This window comes from Oncorhynchus mykiss, chromosome 1 (genome assembly GCF_013265735.2).
Source record: "Oncorhynchus mykiss isolate Arlee chromosome 1, USDA_OmykA_1.1, whole genome shotgun sequence".
Taxonomy (NCBI): domain Eukaryota; kingdom Metazoa; phylum Chordata; class Actinopteri; order Salmoniformes; family Salmonidae; genus Oncorhynchus; species Oncorhynchus mykiss.
In genome coordinates this window covers 20,044,498-20,060,103 of record NC_048565.1, presented here as the reverse complement: position 1 = coordinate 20,060,103, position 15,606 = coordinate 20,044,498, and the positions used below count along the sequence as shown (strand labels likewise).

The 15,606-nt window shown below is 49.9% G+C and overlaps 1 protein-coding gene across 2 annotated transcripts in view; it reads right to left on the bottom strand.

Annotated features, from left to right (window-relative positions):
- The window catches only part of LOC110532018 (fibrillin-2-like), a 116,104-nt gene that overhangs the window by 33,844 nt on the left and 66,654 nt on the right, over positions 1–15,606 (bottom strand). For both annotated transcript variants that reach the window (XM_036965331.1, XM_036965390.1), the window contains exons 26-39: positions 8,932–9,060; positions 8,636–8,761; positions 8,015–8,140; positions 7,674–7,796; positions 7,443–7,568; positions 6,423–6,548; positions 2,387–2,509; positions 1,869–2,117; positions 1,657–1,779; positions 1,209–1,331; positions 910–1,071; positions 680–748; positions 442–567; positions 146–271 (exon numbers count right to left, since the gene is read on the bottom strand). In XM_036965331.1, the coding sequence (XP_036821226.1) occupies positions 146–271; positions 442–567; positions 680–748; positions 910–1,071; positions 1,209–1,331; positions 1,657–1,779; positions 1,869–2,117; positions 2,387–2,509; positions 6,423–6,548; positions 7,443–7,568; positions 7,674–7,796; positions 8,015–8,140; positions 8,636–8,761; positions 8,932–9,060 (1,857 nt within the window). The remainder of the gene's footprint in view (positions 1–145; positions 272–441; positions 568–679; positions 749–909; positions 1,072–1,208; positions 1,332–1,656; positions 1,780–1,868; positions 2,118–2,386; positions 2,510–6,422; positions 6,549–7,442; positions 7,569–7,673; positions 7,797–8,014; positions 8,141–8,635; positions 8,762–8,931; positions 9,061–15,606) is intronic.

The window sequence follows — 15,606 nt, the reverse complement described above, 5'->3', positions numbered from 1 at the left end:
CCAGAGAGAGGGTTGAGAATGACTCACCATAAATACACAACTCAATAACTGTTTGGTATCCATTATGGTTTATAAACCATTAGTAAACTGTTTATTCACATATATACAGTACTGTATATGTACCACCGAGTGTGGTCTGACTCACCCATGCAGTTGTTTCCTCCGTTGACCTGCATGTACTCAGGAGGACACACGCAGGTATAGTTCCCCAAGGTGTTGTAGCAGGTACCAGGGCCACAGATTCCAATGTGGGCTGTGCACTCATCAATATCTAGACACACACAAACAGACAATATAGACGGTTACCCACAGTACTAACATAATACCCCTCTAACTGTACAGTACTGAATAAGTACCCAACTTAGACAGTTCAGACTATACAGCTACCCCTCTTACAGACCGTATTGACACCTGACCCCTCTGCGACCTTTGCCCTCTTACCCTCGCAGATGCGTGTCTCCTCGTTGAGGTAGTAGCCTGCAGGGCACTCGCACTGGAAGCTGCCGAAGGTGTTGACACAGTTACCACCCTGGCACAGGCCTGGCAGCTCCTGACACTCATCAATGTCTTGTGGGGCAGAGAGAGAGTCCGGTTTAGTTTGTTGGGACATACTCCAATACAAACAGAGGAATAATAAGATCAGGACAAGTAGAAGAATAGGACAGAGAAGATGTGTTACCTTCCAGGATGACAGTGATGGGGTTGGGTCTGAAGCCCTCTCCTCCAGGACACAGTGTCTTGTACTCGGCTATAGACCAAAAAATACCACGAAACATCAAACTAGCACAACATACCCTCAAAAACACAAGTGGAATTGGGCACGATTAGCTCAGATCGTTTACCCCCCCGTATTTTTCAAAAAGAAAATGTCTGTCATGTTTTGGTTCGACCAAGCTGTATTGTACATACTGGAGTTGATTGGGGGGCAGAGTTCACAGGGGTTTCCCCAGGCTCCTCCCAGGGAGCAGCAGCAGGAGGCGCGGGTGACGCCCACGCCGATCTCAGCGCTGCAGGAGATGCCCCCGTCGCCGCGAGCCAACGTATCCAGGAAACAGTTGCCCACTCGCGTGTCTGAAAGGAGGGAAAGAAACTATTGTTACACTTACACCCATCAACACCTTCTGCCAATCATTCATTGGCTGAGGTGTCTTCATCTCCATGGCTACGAGACATTAGCATTGCTCTGATTCCAGTTGTCCAGTACTTACCCACACAGCCCACTCCAGTAGGGTTGAGCTCGAAGTCCGGAGGGCAGTTACACAGGTAGCTTCCGGGTGTGTTCACACACAAGCCATTGATGCAGTTCACAGGGTCCGCACACTCGTTAATGTCTGGAACACACACGCACAGAGCCAGAAACACACACTTTATGACCAACACTAAATAACACACATAGAGTCACACACAAACACTTTAACACGACACATACACTTGATGAAAGCTATGCTCTCAGACTGTGAACGGACTTGAGAAAGCAGAAAGACCCCTGTTAATCTCACAGACTTTCTGCGGCTGCATTCCTGAGATTGAGGAGGTACAGTGAGGGAATAGAAAGTCCAAATTGATGGAGAAATATGTGGGATGCCAGATTGGGTTGGTACAGAGTGATGCTGTGGCAGAGTTGTCAGTGTGTGGTAGAGGGTGTGTGTTGCTCACCAGTGCAGTTTCCTCCGCTGCGGTCCAGCTCGTACCCGTCGTCACACACACACCGGAACATCCCCGGTAGATTCTGACACGTTCCAAACACACAGATGTTCTGGAAGTTACATTCGTCAATATCTACCGATGGAAAACACAGAGAGGATCAGTCAGGATCTACGGTGATAAAATCAATCACAGGGTGAAAAAGAAGAGTGTGTCATTCTGACCCTGGCAGGCCTTGCTGTCTTCGGTGGGGGTGAAGCCCATCTCACATTCACAGCGGTAGCCCCCCGGAGCGTTCAGACACTGGCCATTCTCACACAGGTTCACGTTGTCAGCACACTCATCCATATCAGAACAGGAGAAGCCATCCCCGTTGAAGCCCTCCTTGCAGGCACAGCGGTAGGAGCCGGGGGTGTTGACACAGTCTGCATTGAGATTGCAGTTGTGCTCCTCAGTGGAACACTCATCCACGTCTATGGGGAGAGAGAAGGGTCAAACAAGAGGGGGGGTCACAGTCAGGGTCAGTCATTACCAATGGAGACCCTGGAGAAATTAGGGTCAAGTGCCTTCCTCAAGGGCACATCGGCATATTTTTCACCTCGTCGGCTCTGGGATTCAAACTAGCAACCTTTCAGTTACTGGCCCAACACTACCTGCCGCCTAGAGGTCACATCTCCTGGACATAGAGGGCTGAACAGAGGAATCTGTTTTTTTTCCCAGGCCAGCACTATAGTGTACTCACCTACACACTTGATGCCGTCTCCCACCCAGCCGTCACGACAACGACACTTGAAGCTCCCGGGAACGTTGAGACAGGCAGCATGCATGTCACAGTTGTGAGCCCCAATCTCACACTCATCAATATCTGGAAGAAATAAGAGAGAGATCAATAGAGGAAAATACATAAAATGTTAGTTCCTCTCTCCTTGTGTCTGTACCCTGGTTTATACCTCACAGTCTGTACCCTGGTTTATACCTTACAGTCTGTACCCTGGTTTATACCTCACAGTATGTACCCTGGTTTATACCTTATAGTCTGTACCCTGGTTTATACCTCACAGTCTGTACCCTGGTTTATACCTCACAGTCTGTACCCTGGTTTATACCTCACAGTCTGTACCCTGGTTTATACCTCACAGTCTGTACCCTGGTTTATACCTTACAGTCTGTACCCTGGTTTATACCTTACAGTCTGTACCCTGGTTTATACCTTACAGTCTGTACCCTGGTTTATACATTATAGTCTGTACCCTGGTTTATACCTCACAGTCTGTACCCTGGTTTATACCTTACAGTCTGTACCCTGGTTTATACATTATAGTCTGTACCCTGGTTTATACCTCACAGTCTGTACCCTGGATTATACCTTACAGTCTGTACCCTGGTTTATACCTTACAGTCTGTACCCTGGTTTATACCTTAGTCTGTACCCTGGATTATACCTCACAGTCTGTACCCTGGTTTATACCTCACAGTATGTACCCTGGTTTATACCTTACAGTCTGTACCCTGGTTTATACCTCACAGTCTGTACCCTGGTTTATACCTCACAGTCTGTACCCTGGTTTATACCTCACAGTCTGTACCCTGGTTTATACCTTACAGTCTGTACCCTGGTTTATACCTCACAGTCTGTACCCTGGTTTATACCTCACAGTCTGTACCCTGGTTTATACCTCACAGTCTGTACCCGGGTTTATACCTCACAGTCTGCACTCTGGTTTATACCTTATAGTCTGTACCCTGGTTTATACCTTATAGTCTGTACCCTGGTTTATACCTCACAGTCTGTACCCTGGTTTATACCTCACAGTCTGTACCCTGGTTTATACCTCACAGTCTGTACCCTGGTTTATACCTTACAGTCTGTACCCTGGTTTATACCTTACAGTCTGTACCCTGGTTTATACCTCACAGTCTGTACCCTGGTTTATACCTTATAGTGTGTACTCTGGTTTATACATTATAGTCTGTACCCTGGTTTATACCTCACAGTCTGTACCCTGGTTTATACCTTACAGTCTGTACCCTGGTTTATACCTTATAGTGTGTACTCTGGTTTATACATTATAGTCTGTACCCTGGTTTATACCTCACAGTCTGTACCCTGGTTTATACCTTACAGTCTGTACCCTGGTTTATACCTTATAGTGTGTACTCTGGTTTATACATTATAGTCTGTACCCTGGTTTATACCTCACAGTCTGTACCCTGGTTTATACCTCACAGTCTGTACCCTGGTTTATACCTCACAGTCTGTACCCTGGTTTATACATTATAGTGTGTACTCTGGTTTATACCTTATAGTCTGTACCCTGGTTTATACCTCACAGTCTGTACCCTGGTTTATACCTCACAGTCTGTACCCTGGTTTATACCTTACAGTCTGTACCCTGGTTTATACATTATAGTGTGTACTCTGGTTTATACCTTATAGTCTGTACCCTGGTTTATACCTTACAGTCTGTACCCTGGTTTATACCTTATAGTCTGTACCCTGGTTTATACCTTAGTCTGTACCCTGGTTTATATCTTACAGTCTGTACCCTGGTTTATACCTTATAGTCTGTACCCTGGATTATACCTTACAGTCTGTACCCTGGTTTATACATTATAGTGTGTCCTCTGGTTTATACCTTATAGTCTGTACCCTGGTTTATACCTCACAGTCTGTACCCTGGTTTATACCTTACAGTCTGTACCCTGGTTTATACCTTAGTGTGTACTCTGGTTTATACCTTATAGTGTGTCCTCTGGTTTATACCTTAGTGTGTACTCTGGTTTATACCTTAGTGTGTACTCTGGTTTATACCTTATAGTGTGTCCTCTGGTTTATACCTTAGTGTGTACTCTGGTTTATACCTTATAGTTTGTCATCTGGTTTATACCTTATAGTCTGTACTCTGGTTTATACATTATAGTCTGTACTCTGGTTCATACATTATAGTCTGTACTCTGGTTTATACATTATAGTCTGTACTCTGGTTCATACATTATAGTCTGTACTCTGGTTTATACATTATCATCTGTACTCTGGTTTATACATTATCATCTGTACTCTGGTTTATACCTTATAGTATGTACTCTGGTTTATACATTATAGTCTGTACTCTGGTTCATACATTATAGTCTGTACTCTGGTTTATACATTATCATCTGTACTCTGGTTTATACCTTATAGTCTGTACTCTGGTTTATACATTATAGTCTGTACTCTGGTTCATACATTATAGCCTGTACTCTGGTTTATACATTATAGTCTGTACTCTGGTTCATACATTATAGCCTGTACTCTGGTTTATACATTATAGTCTGTACTCTGGTTCATACATTATAGCCTGTACTCTGGTTTATACATTATAGTCTGTACTCTGGTTTATACATTATAGTCTGTACTCTGGTTCATACATTATAGTCTGTACTCTGGTTTATACATTATAGTCTGTACTCTGGTTCATACATTATAGTCTGTACTCTGGTTTATACATTATCATCTGTACTCTGGTTTATACATTATCATCTGTACTCTGGTTTATACATTATCATCTGTACTCTGGTTTATACCTTATAGTCTGTACTCTGGTTTATACATTATAGTCTGTACTCTGGTTCATACATTATAGTCTGTACTCTGGTTTATACATTATCATCTGTACTCTGGTTTATACCTTATAGTCTGTACTCTGGTTTATACATTATAGTCTGTACTCTGGTTCATACATTATAGCCTGTACTCTGGTTTATACATTATAGTCTGTACTCTGGTTCATACATTATAGCCTGTACTCTGGTTTATACATTATAGTCTGTACTCTGGTTCATACATTATAGCCTGTACTCTGGTTTATACATTATAGTCTGTACTCTGGTTTATACATTATAGTCTGTACTCTGGTTCATACATTATAGCCTGTACTCTGGTTTATACATTATAGTCTGTACTCTGGTTCATACATTATCATCTGTACTATGGTTCATACATTATAGTCTGTACTCTGGTTTATACATTATAGACTGTACTCTGGTTTATACATTATAGACTGTACTCTGGTTCACACATTATCATCTGTACTCTGGTTCATACATTATTGTCTGTACTCTGGTTCATACATTATCGTCTGTACTCTGGTTCATACATTATCGTCTGTACTCTGGTTCATACATTATCATCTGTACTCGGAAGTTAAACATGACCAAAGCTTTATGGCAGTGACATAACTGAGATCGTGTTTTACAGTAATATCCTTGCTGTAACTACCAGTATGTGTGTGTAGCCCATGGTGCTGTGTGTGTGTGTGTGTGTGCGTGTGTGTCTGTGTGCATGTGCGTGTGCATGTGTGTCTGTGTGCATGTGCGTGTGTGTCTGTGTGCATGTGTGTGTGCGTGTGTGTCTGTGTGCATGTGCGTGTGCATGTGTGTCTGTGTGTGTGTGTCTGTGTGCATGTGTGTGTGCGTGTGTGTCTGTTTGCATATGCGTGTGTGTCTGTGTGCATGTGTGTGTGCGTGTGTGTCTGTGTACATGTGCGTGTGTGTCTGTGTGCATGTGTGTGTGTGCATGCGTGTCTGTGTGCATGTGTCTGTGGGCATGTGCGTGTGTGTCTGTGTGCATGTGTCTGTGTGCATGTGCGTGTGTGTCTGTGTGCATGTGTCTGTGGGCATGTGCGTGTGTGTCTGTGTGTGTCTGTGTGCATGTGCGTGTGTGTCTGTGTGCATGTGTCTGTGTGCATGTGCGTGTGTGTCTGTGTGCATGTGTCTGTGTGCATGTGCGTGTACTGTACCTGTGCAGCCGGTGGAGCCCTTCTTAACAAAGTACCCCAGCTGGCAGTGGCAGATGAAGGATCCCTTGGTGTTCTCACAGTCCCCATGCAGACAGATGTTAGGGTTCAGCTCACACTCATTCACATCTGGACACACACACAGGAACATGAGCTAACTGGTCTTGGAGAGGGGACAGAGGAGTATGTCTAACAGGGTCAAAGAGAGAGAGCGAGACAGAGAGAGAAACGAGGAGAGAGAGAGATAGGAAAAGAGAGAGAAACAGAGAGAGAGAGACGTGGGGAGAGAGACAGAGAGAGAGATACAGCGAGAGAGAGAGGTGGGGAGAGAGACAGAGAGAGATACAGCGAGAGAGAGAGAGGGGTGGGGAGAGAGAGAGAGAGACAGAGATACAGTGAGAGCGAGAGAGGGGTGGGGAGAGAGAGAGAGACAGAGAGAGATACAGTGAGCGAGAGAGAGAGAGAGAGAGAGAGAGAGAGAGAGAGAGAGAGAGAGAGAGAGAGAGACAGAGAGCGATACAGCGAGAGAGAGAGAGGGGTGGGGAGAGAGAGAGACAGAGAGAGAGATACAGTGAGAGAGAGAGAGACAGAGAGCGATACAGCGAGAGAGAGAGAGAGGGGTGGGGAGAGCGAGAGAGACAGAGAGAGAGATACAGCGAGAGAGAGAGACAGAGAGAGAGATACAGCGAGAGAGGTGGGGAGAGAGAGAGAGAGAGAGAGAGAGAGACAGATACAGCGAGAGAGAGAGGTGGGGAGAGAGATTCAGCGAGAGAGGTGGGGAGAGAGAGAGAGAGAGAGAGAGATACAGCGAGAGAGAGAGAGGTGGGGAGAGAGATACAGCGAGAGAGGTGGGGAGAGAGCGAGAGAGAGAGAGACAGATACAGCGAGAGAGAGAGACAGAGAGAGAGATACAGCGAGAGAGGTGGGGAGAGAGAGAGAGACAGATACAGTGAGAGAGAGAGAGAGAGAGAGAGGTGGGGAGAGCGAGAGAGACAAAGAGAGCAGTGGAAAGAGAATAGTCACCGATGCAGGTCCTCATGTCCATGGAGGCCATGAATCCGTCGTAGCAGAGACAGCGGTACTCTCCAGGCACGTTGGTGCACTGGCCTCCATCACAGATATCAGGGCTGTCCTCACACTCATCTATATCTACACGGGTATGACAGAGTGAGTGTTAACATGACTTCTTCCATGAGTGTGTGTGTGTGTGTGTGTGTGTGTGTGTGTGTGTGTGTATCCCAGTGACATACGTACCAGCGCAGGTCCTGAGGTCAGGCATGAGAGCGTATCCCTCACTACAGCTGCACTCGTAGCTGCCCTCTGAGTTGGTACAGTGTGTGTCACAGCCTCCGTTCATAATGGTACACTCATCAATATCTGCAATCAGATGGGTTACAGGTAAGTATAGACACACACACACACACACACAAACAAAACTCAAATATTGCCTTTTCTGATATTAAGAAATGCTTCAGCAAATTCTGTTAATGATCATTTTTGTAAACTTACTTATGTCAGGTATTTCCGTACACTGAAGTATGACACCCCCTCCCCCAAAGACAAATGATGACATGTCTCAGTCAGTGGTCACTCACCCACACAGCCCTGTCTGTCTGGTGTAACCTGGTAACCAGTGTCACAGGAGCACTGGTAGTTCCCCACCATGTTGACACAGTGGCCGTTCTTACACAGGTTGTCACTCAGCTGGCACTCGTTCACATCTGGAAACACACAAAGAGGACATGACAGTCAGCTTAAATCAAAAGAACTAGCTTCCACAGTAGACAACATAGAAAGTAGTAGAATATCTTGAGATGACTTTTATGGAGTAGGGGTGTTAACCCCGGTGTCCTGGCTATATTCCCAAGCTGTCCCTCATACCATCATGGTCACCTAATCATCCCCAGTTTACAATTGGCTCATTCATCCCCATCCTCTCCCCTGTAACTATTCCCCAGGATGTTGCTGTAAATGAGAATATGATCTCAGTCAACTTACCCGGTAAAATAACGGTAAAATAAATGTAAAAAATGTTTAAAAAGGGGGTTAATGTCTGGCTAACATAAAAATGCATTCCAGATGACTTTGGGATGATGTAAAAAAAAGAAAGGAAACTGTGGTGTATAGTTTCTCATATTCTAGGTGTTTGTGTGTGTGTGTGTGTGTGTGTGTGTGTGTAATGTATTGTGTCCACTGTGGATGGATATATGACCTACCTTCGCAGGAGGTACCATCGGGACTAAGCTGGTGTCCGGGGGGACATTCACACTCATAACTCCCCTCTGTGTTCAGACAGGTGCCTCCTATACACAGCAGAGGGTTCCGCTCACACTCATCAAAATCTGCAGGGGAGAGGGGGAGGAAGAGAGGGAGGAAGAGAGGAAGGACGATAGAGGGACAGTGCAATGAGGTCAGCTGTCAAAAATGACTTGCACAGAGGATCTCTGAGGAAGTTCTCCCACTCTCCAGTCAGCTAGGGAGCAGTGTGTGTCTGTTTGTGGGCGTGACTCACCCATGCAGTTCTTCATCATCATGAAGCCACTTTCATAGCCCTCGAAGCATTCACACTCAAAGCTGCCAGGGGAGTTCACGCAGGTGCCGTGGCCACACAGGTCCGGAGAGATATGACATTCATCAATATCTGAGACACAGAGACAGAGGAGGGAGGAGAGACAGAGGAGGGAGGGGAGACAGAGGAGGGAGGGGAGACAGAGGAGGGAGGGGAGACAGGGGAGAGAGGAGAGACAGGGGAGAGAGCGGAGACAGGGGAGAGAGGGGAGACAGAGGAGAGAGGGGAGACAGGGGAGAGAGGGGAGACAGAGGAGGGAGGAGAGACAGAGGAGGGAGGGGAGACAGAGGAGGGAGGGGAGACAGGGGAGAGAGGGGAGACAGAGGAGGGAGGGGAGACAGAGGAGGGAGTAGAGACAGAGGAGGGAGGAGAGACAGGGGAGGGAAGAGAGACAGAGGAGAGACAGAGGAGGGAGGGGAGACAGAGGAGGGAGGGGAGACAGGGGAGAGACAGGGGAGAGAGAAGAGACAGAGGAGAGAGGGGAGACAGGGGAGAGAGGGGAGACAGGGGAGAGAGGGGAGACAGGGGAGAGAGGGGAGACAGAGGAGAGACAGAGGAGGGAGGAGAGACAGAGGAGAGACAGAGGAGGGAGGAGAGACAGAGGAGGGAGGGGAGACAGAGGAGAGACAGAGGAGGGAGGGGAGACAGAGGAGGGAGGGGAGACAGGGGAGAGAGGGGAGACAGAGGAGGGAGGAGAGACAGAGGAGGGAGGAGAGACAGAGGAGGGAGGGGAGACAGAGGAGAGACAGAGGAGGGAGGGGAGACAGAGGAGGGAGGGGAGACAGGGGAGACAGGGGAGGGAGGGGAGACAGAGGAGGGAGGAGAGACAGAGGAGGGAGGAGAGACAGAGGAGGGAGGGGAGACAGAGGAGAGACAGAGGAGGGAGGGGAGACAGAGGAGGGAGGAGAGAGAGGAGAGACAGAGGAGGGAGGAGAGACAGAGGATAGACAGAGGAGGGAGGGGAGACAGAGGAGGGAGTAGAGACAGAGGAGGGAGGGGAGACAGAGGAGGGAGGGGAGACAGAGGAGGGAGGGGAGACAGGGGAGAGAGGAGAGACAGGGGAGAGAGCGGAGACAGGGGAGAGAGGGGAGACAGAGGAGAGAGGGGAGACAGGGGAGAGAGGGGAGACAGAGGAGGGAGGAGAGACAGAGGAGGGAGGGGAGACAGAGGAGGGAGGGGAGACAGGGGAGAGAGGGGAGACAGAGGAGGGAGGGGAGACAGAGGAGGGAGTAGAGACAGAGGAGGGAGGAGAGACAGGGGAGGGAAGAGAGACAGAGGAGAGACAGAGGAGGGAGGGGAGACAGAGGAGGGAGGGGAGACAGGGGAGAGACAGGGGAGAGAGAAGAGACAGAGGAGAGAGGGGAGACAGGGGAGAGAGGGGAGACAGGGGAGAGAGGGGAGACAGGGGAGAGAGGGGAGACAGAGGAGAGACAGAGGAGGGAGGAGAGACAGAGGAGAGACAGAGGAGGGAGGAGAGACAGAGGAGGGAGGAGAGACAGAGGAGGGAGGGGAGACAGAGGAGAGACAGAGGAGGGAGGGGAGACAGAGGAGGGAGGGGAGACAGGGGAGAGAGGGGAGACAGAGGAGGGAGGAGAGAGAGAGGAGAGACAGAGGAGGGAGGAGAGACAGAGGAGGGCGGAGAGACAGAGGAGAGACAGAGGAGAGAGGAGAGACAGAGGAGGGAGAAGAGACAGAGGAGGGAGGGGAGACAGAGGAGTGAGGGGAGACAAAGGAGAGACAGAGGAGGAATGAGAAACAGAGGAGGGAGGATGAGAGAAGGAGGAGAGACAGAGGAGGGAGGATAGAGAGGAGAGACAGAGGAGGGAGGAGAGACAGAGGAGGGAGGAGAGACAGAGGAGAGACAGAGGAGGGAGGAGAGACAGAGGAGAGACAGAGGAGGGAGGAGAGACAGAGGAGAGACAGAGGAGGGAGGAGAGACAGAGGAGGGAGGAGAGACAGAGGAGAGACAGAGGAGGGAGGGGAGACAGAGGAGAGACAGAGGAGGGAGGAGAGACAGAGGAGGGAGGGGAGACAGAAGAGAGACAGAGGAGGGAGGAGAGACAGAGGAGAGACAGAGGAGGGAGGAGAGACAGAGGAGAGACAGAGGAGACAGAGGAGAGACAGAGGAGAGAGGAGAGACAGAGGAGGGAGAAGAGAGAGAGGAGAGACAGAGGAGGGAGGAGAGACAGAGGAGGGAGGGGAGACAGAGGAGGGAGGGGAGACAGAGGAGGGAGGGGAGACAGGGGAGAGAGGGGAGACAGAGGAGGGAGGAGAGACAGAGGAGGGAGGAGAGACAGAGGAGGGAGGGGAGACAGAGGAGAGACAGAGGAGGGAGGGGAGACAGAGGAGGGAGGGGAGACAGGGGAGACAGGGGAGGGAGGGGAGACAGAGGAGGGAGGAGAGACAGAGGAGGGAGGAGAGACAGAGGAGGGAGGGGAGACAGAGGAGAGACAGAGGAGGGAGGGGAGACAGAGGAGGGAGGAGAGAGAGGAGAGACAGAGGAGGGAGGAGAGACAGAGGATAGACAGAGGAGGGAGGGGAGACAGAGGAGGGAGTAGAGACAGAGGAGGGAGGGGAGACAGAGGAGGGAGGGGAGACAGAGGAGGGAGGGGAGACAGGGGAGAGAGGAGAGACAGGGGAGAGAGCGGAGACAGGGGAGAGAGGGGAGACAGAGGAGAGAGGGGAGACAGGGGAGAGAGGGGAGACAGAGGAGGGAGGAGAGACAGAGGAGGGAGGGGAGACAGAGGAGGGAGGGGAGACAGGGGAGAGAGGGGAGACAGAGGAGGGAGGGGAGACAGAGGAGGGAGTAGAGACAGAGGAGGGAGGAGAGACAGGGGAGGGAAGAGAGACAGAGGAGAGACAGAGGAGGGAGGGGAGACAGAGGAGGGAGGGGAGACAGGGGAGAGACAGGGGAGAGAGAAGAGACAGAGGAGAGAGGGGAGACAGGGGAGAGAGGGGAGACAGGGGAGAGAGGGGAGACAGGGGAGAGAGGGGAGACAGAGGAGAGACAGAGGAGGGAGGAGAGACAGAGGAGAGACAGAGGAGGGAGGAGAGACAGAGGAGGGAGGAGAGACAGAGGAGGGAGGGGAGACAGAGGAGAGACAGAGGAGGGAGGGGAGACAGAGGAGGGAGGGGAGACAGGGGAGAGAGGGGAGACAGAGGAGGGAGGAGAGAGAGAGGAGAGACAGAGGAGGGAGGAGAGACAGAGGAGGGCGGAGAGACAGAGGAGAGACAGAGGAGAGAGGAGAGACAGAGGAGGGAGAAGAGACAGAGGAGGGAGGGGAGACAGAGGAGTGAGGGGAGACAAAGGAGAGACAGAGGAGGAATGAGAAACAGAGGAGGGAGGATGAGAGAAGGAGGAGAGACAGAGGAGGGAGGATAGAGAGGAGAGACAGAGGAGGGAGGAGAGACAGAGGAGGGAGGAGAGACAGAGGAGAGACAGAGGAGGGAGGAGAGACAGAGGAGAGACAGAGGAGGGAGGAGAGACAGAGGAGAGACAGAGGAGGGAGGAGAGACAGAGGAGGGAGGAGAGACAGAGGAGAGACAGAGGAGGGAGGGGAGACAGAGGAGAGACAGAGGAGGGAGGAGAGACAGAGGAGGGAGGGGAGACAGAAGAGAGACAGAGGAGGGAGGAGAGACAGAGGAGAGACAGAGGAGGGAGGAGAGACAGAGGAGAGACAGAGGAGACAGAGGAGAGACAGAGGAGAGAGGAGAGACAGAGGAGGGAGAAGAGAGAGAGGAGAGACAGAGTAGGGAGGAGAGACAGAGGAGGGAGGAAGAGAGAGAGAGGAGAGACAGAGGAGGGAGGAGAGACAGAGGAGGAGGAGAGACAGGGGAGGGAGGAGAGACAGAGGAGAGACAGAGGAGAGAGGAGAGAAAGAAGAGGGAGGGGAGACAAAGGAGAGACAGAGGAGGAAGGTGAAACAGAGGAGGGAGGATGAGAGAAGGAGGAGAGACAGAGGAGGGAGGAGAGAGAGGAGAGACAGAGGAGGGAGGAGAGACAGAGGAGAGACAGAGGAGAGACAGAGGAGGGAGGAGAGACAGAGGAGAGACAGAGGAGGGAGGAGAGACAGAGGAGAGACAGAGGAGGGAGGAGAGACAGAGGAGAGACAGAGGAGGGAGGGGAGACAGAGGAGAGACAGAGGAGGGAGGAGAGACAGAGGAGGGAGGGGAGACAGAAGAGAGACAGAGGAGTTAGGAGAGACAGGGGAGAGACAGAGGAGGGAGGAGAGACAGAGGAGAGACAGAGGAGGGAGGGGAGACAGAGGAGAGACAGAGGAGAGATGAGAGACAGAGGAGGGAGAAGAGAGAGAGGAGGGAGGAGAGACAGAGGAGGGAGGAGAGACAGAGGAGGGAGGGGAGACAGAGGAGGGAGGAGAGACAGAGGAGAGACAGAGGAGGGAGGAGAGACAAAGGAGGGAGGAAGAGAGAGAGAGGAGAGACAGAGGAGGGAGGAGAGACAGAGGAGGGAGGAGAGACAGAGGAGGGAGGGGAGACAGAGGAGAGACAGAGGAGGGAGGAGAGACAGAGGAGAGACAGAGGAGGAAGGAGAGACAGAGGAGAGACAGAGGAGGGAGGGGAGACAGAGGAGAGACAGAGGAGGGAGGAGAGACAGAGGAGGGAAGAGAGACAGATTAGGGAGGAGAGACAGAGGAGAGACATAGGAGGGATGAGAGACAGAGGAGAGACATAGGAGGGAGGAGAGACAGAGGAGGGAGGAGGGACAGAAGAGAGACAGATGAGGGAGGAGAGACAGAGGAGGGAGGAGAGACAGAGGAGAGACAAAGGAGAGAGACGAGAGACAGAGGAGAGAGGAGAGACAAAGTAGAGAGGAGAGAGAGGAGAGACAGAGAGGAGAGAGATAGAGAGAGGAGAGACAGATGAGAGACAGAGGAGGGAGTAGAGACAGAGGAGATAAGAAAGACAGAGGAGGTGGAGAGACAGAGGAGAGACCGAGGAAGGAGGAGAGACCAAGGAGGGAGGAGAGACAGAGGAGGGAGGAGAGAGAGGAGAGACAGAGGATAGAGAAGAGAGACAGAGGGAGGAGAGACAGAGCAGGGAGGAGAGACAGAGGAGGGAGGAGAGAGAGGAGAGACAGAGGAAAGAGGAGAGAGAGGAGAGACAGAGGAAAGAGGAGAGAGAGGAGAGACAGAGGGAGGAGAGACAGAGGAGAGAGGAGAGAGAGGAGAGACAGAGGGAGGAGAGACAGAGGAGAGAGGAGAGAGAGGAGAGACAAAGCAGGGAGGAGAGACAGAGGAGAGAGGAGAGCGAGGAGAGACAGAGGAAAGAGGAGAGAGAGGAGAGACAGAGGAAAGAGGAGAGGGAGGAGAGACAGAGGAGAGAGAGGAGAGAGAGCAGGGAGGAGAGACAGAGGAGAGAGGAGAGAGAGGAGAGACAGAGGGAGGAGAGACAGAGGGAAGAATGCACATTACAGAAATACAATATTCAGCATTATAATATAATATTCAGCATAATAATATAACATAATATTCATCATTACTTTACTTATCTCATGCGAAAATGAATCTGTGCCAACAAACAGCCCACTGGGCACACACTGGTTGAAACAATGTTGTTTCTACATCATTTCAATGGAATAGACATTGAATTGATGTCTGTGCCTAGCAGGAGTGTTTAAAAAAAAAGATATCTATATATATTTTTTTTTCCCCTAAAACATTCGCAAATACTACATACAGTTGAAGTTGGAAGTTTACATACACCTTAGCCAAATACATTCAAACTCAGTTTTTCACAATTTCTGACATTTAATCATAGTAAAAATGTCCTGTCTTAGGTCAGTTAGGATCACCACTTTATTTTAAGAATGTGAAATGTCAGAATAATAGCAGAGGGAATGATTTATTTCAGCTTTTATTTATTTCATCTTTCATATAATTCCCAGTGGGTCAGAAGTTTACATACACTCAATTAGTATTTGGTAGCATTGCCTTTACATTGTTTAACTTGGGTCAAGCTTCCCACAATAAGTTGGGTGAATTTTTGCCCATTCCTCCTGACAGAGCTGGTGTAACTGAGTCAGGTTTGTAGGCCTCCTTGCTCGCACACGCTTTTCAGTTCTGCCGACAAATTTTCTATAGGATTGAGGTCAGGGCTTTGTGATGGCCACTCCAATACCTTGACTTTGTTGTCCTTAAGTCATTTTGCTACAACTTTGGAAGTCTGCTTGGGGTCATTGTCCATTTGGAAGACCCGTTTGCGACCAAGCTTTAACTTCCTGACTGATGTCTTGAGATGTTGCTTCAATATATGCACATAATATTATTTCCTCACGATGCCATCTATTTTGTGAAGTGCACCAGTCCCTCCTGCAGCAAAGCACCCCCACAACATGATGCTGCCACCCCCGTGCTTCATGGTTGGGATGGTGTTCTTCGGCTTGCAAGCCTCAACCTTTTTCCTCCAAACATAACGATGGTCATTATGGCCAAACAGTTCTATTTTTGTTTCATCAGACCAGAGGACATTTCTCCAAGTGCAGTTGCAAACTGTAGTCTGTTTTTTTATGGTGGTTTTGGAGCAGTGGCTTCTTCCTTGCTGAGTGACCTTTCAGGTTATGTCAAAATAGGACTTGTTTTACTGTGGATATAGATACTT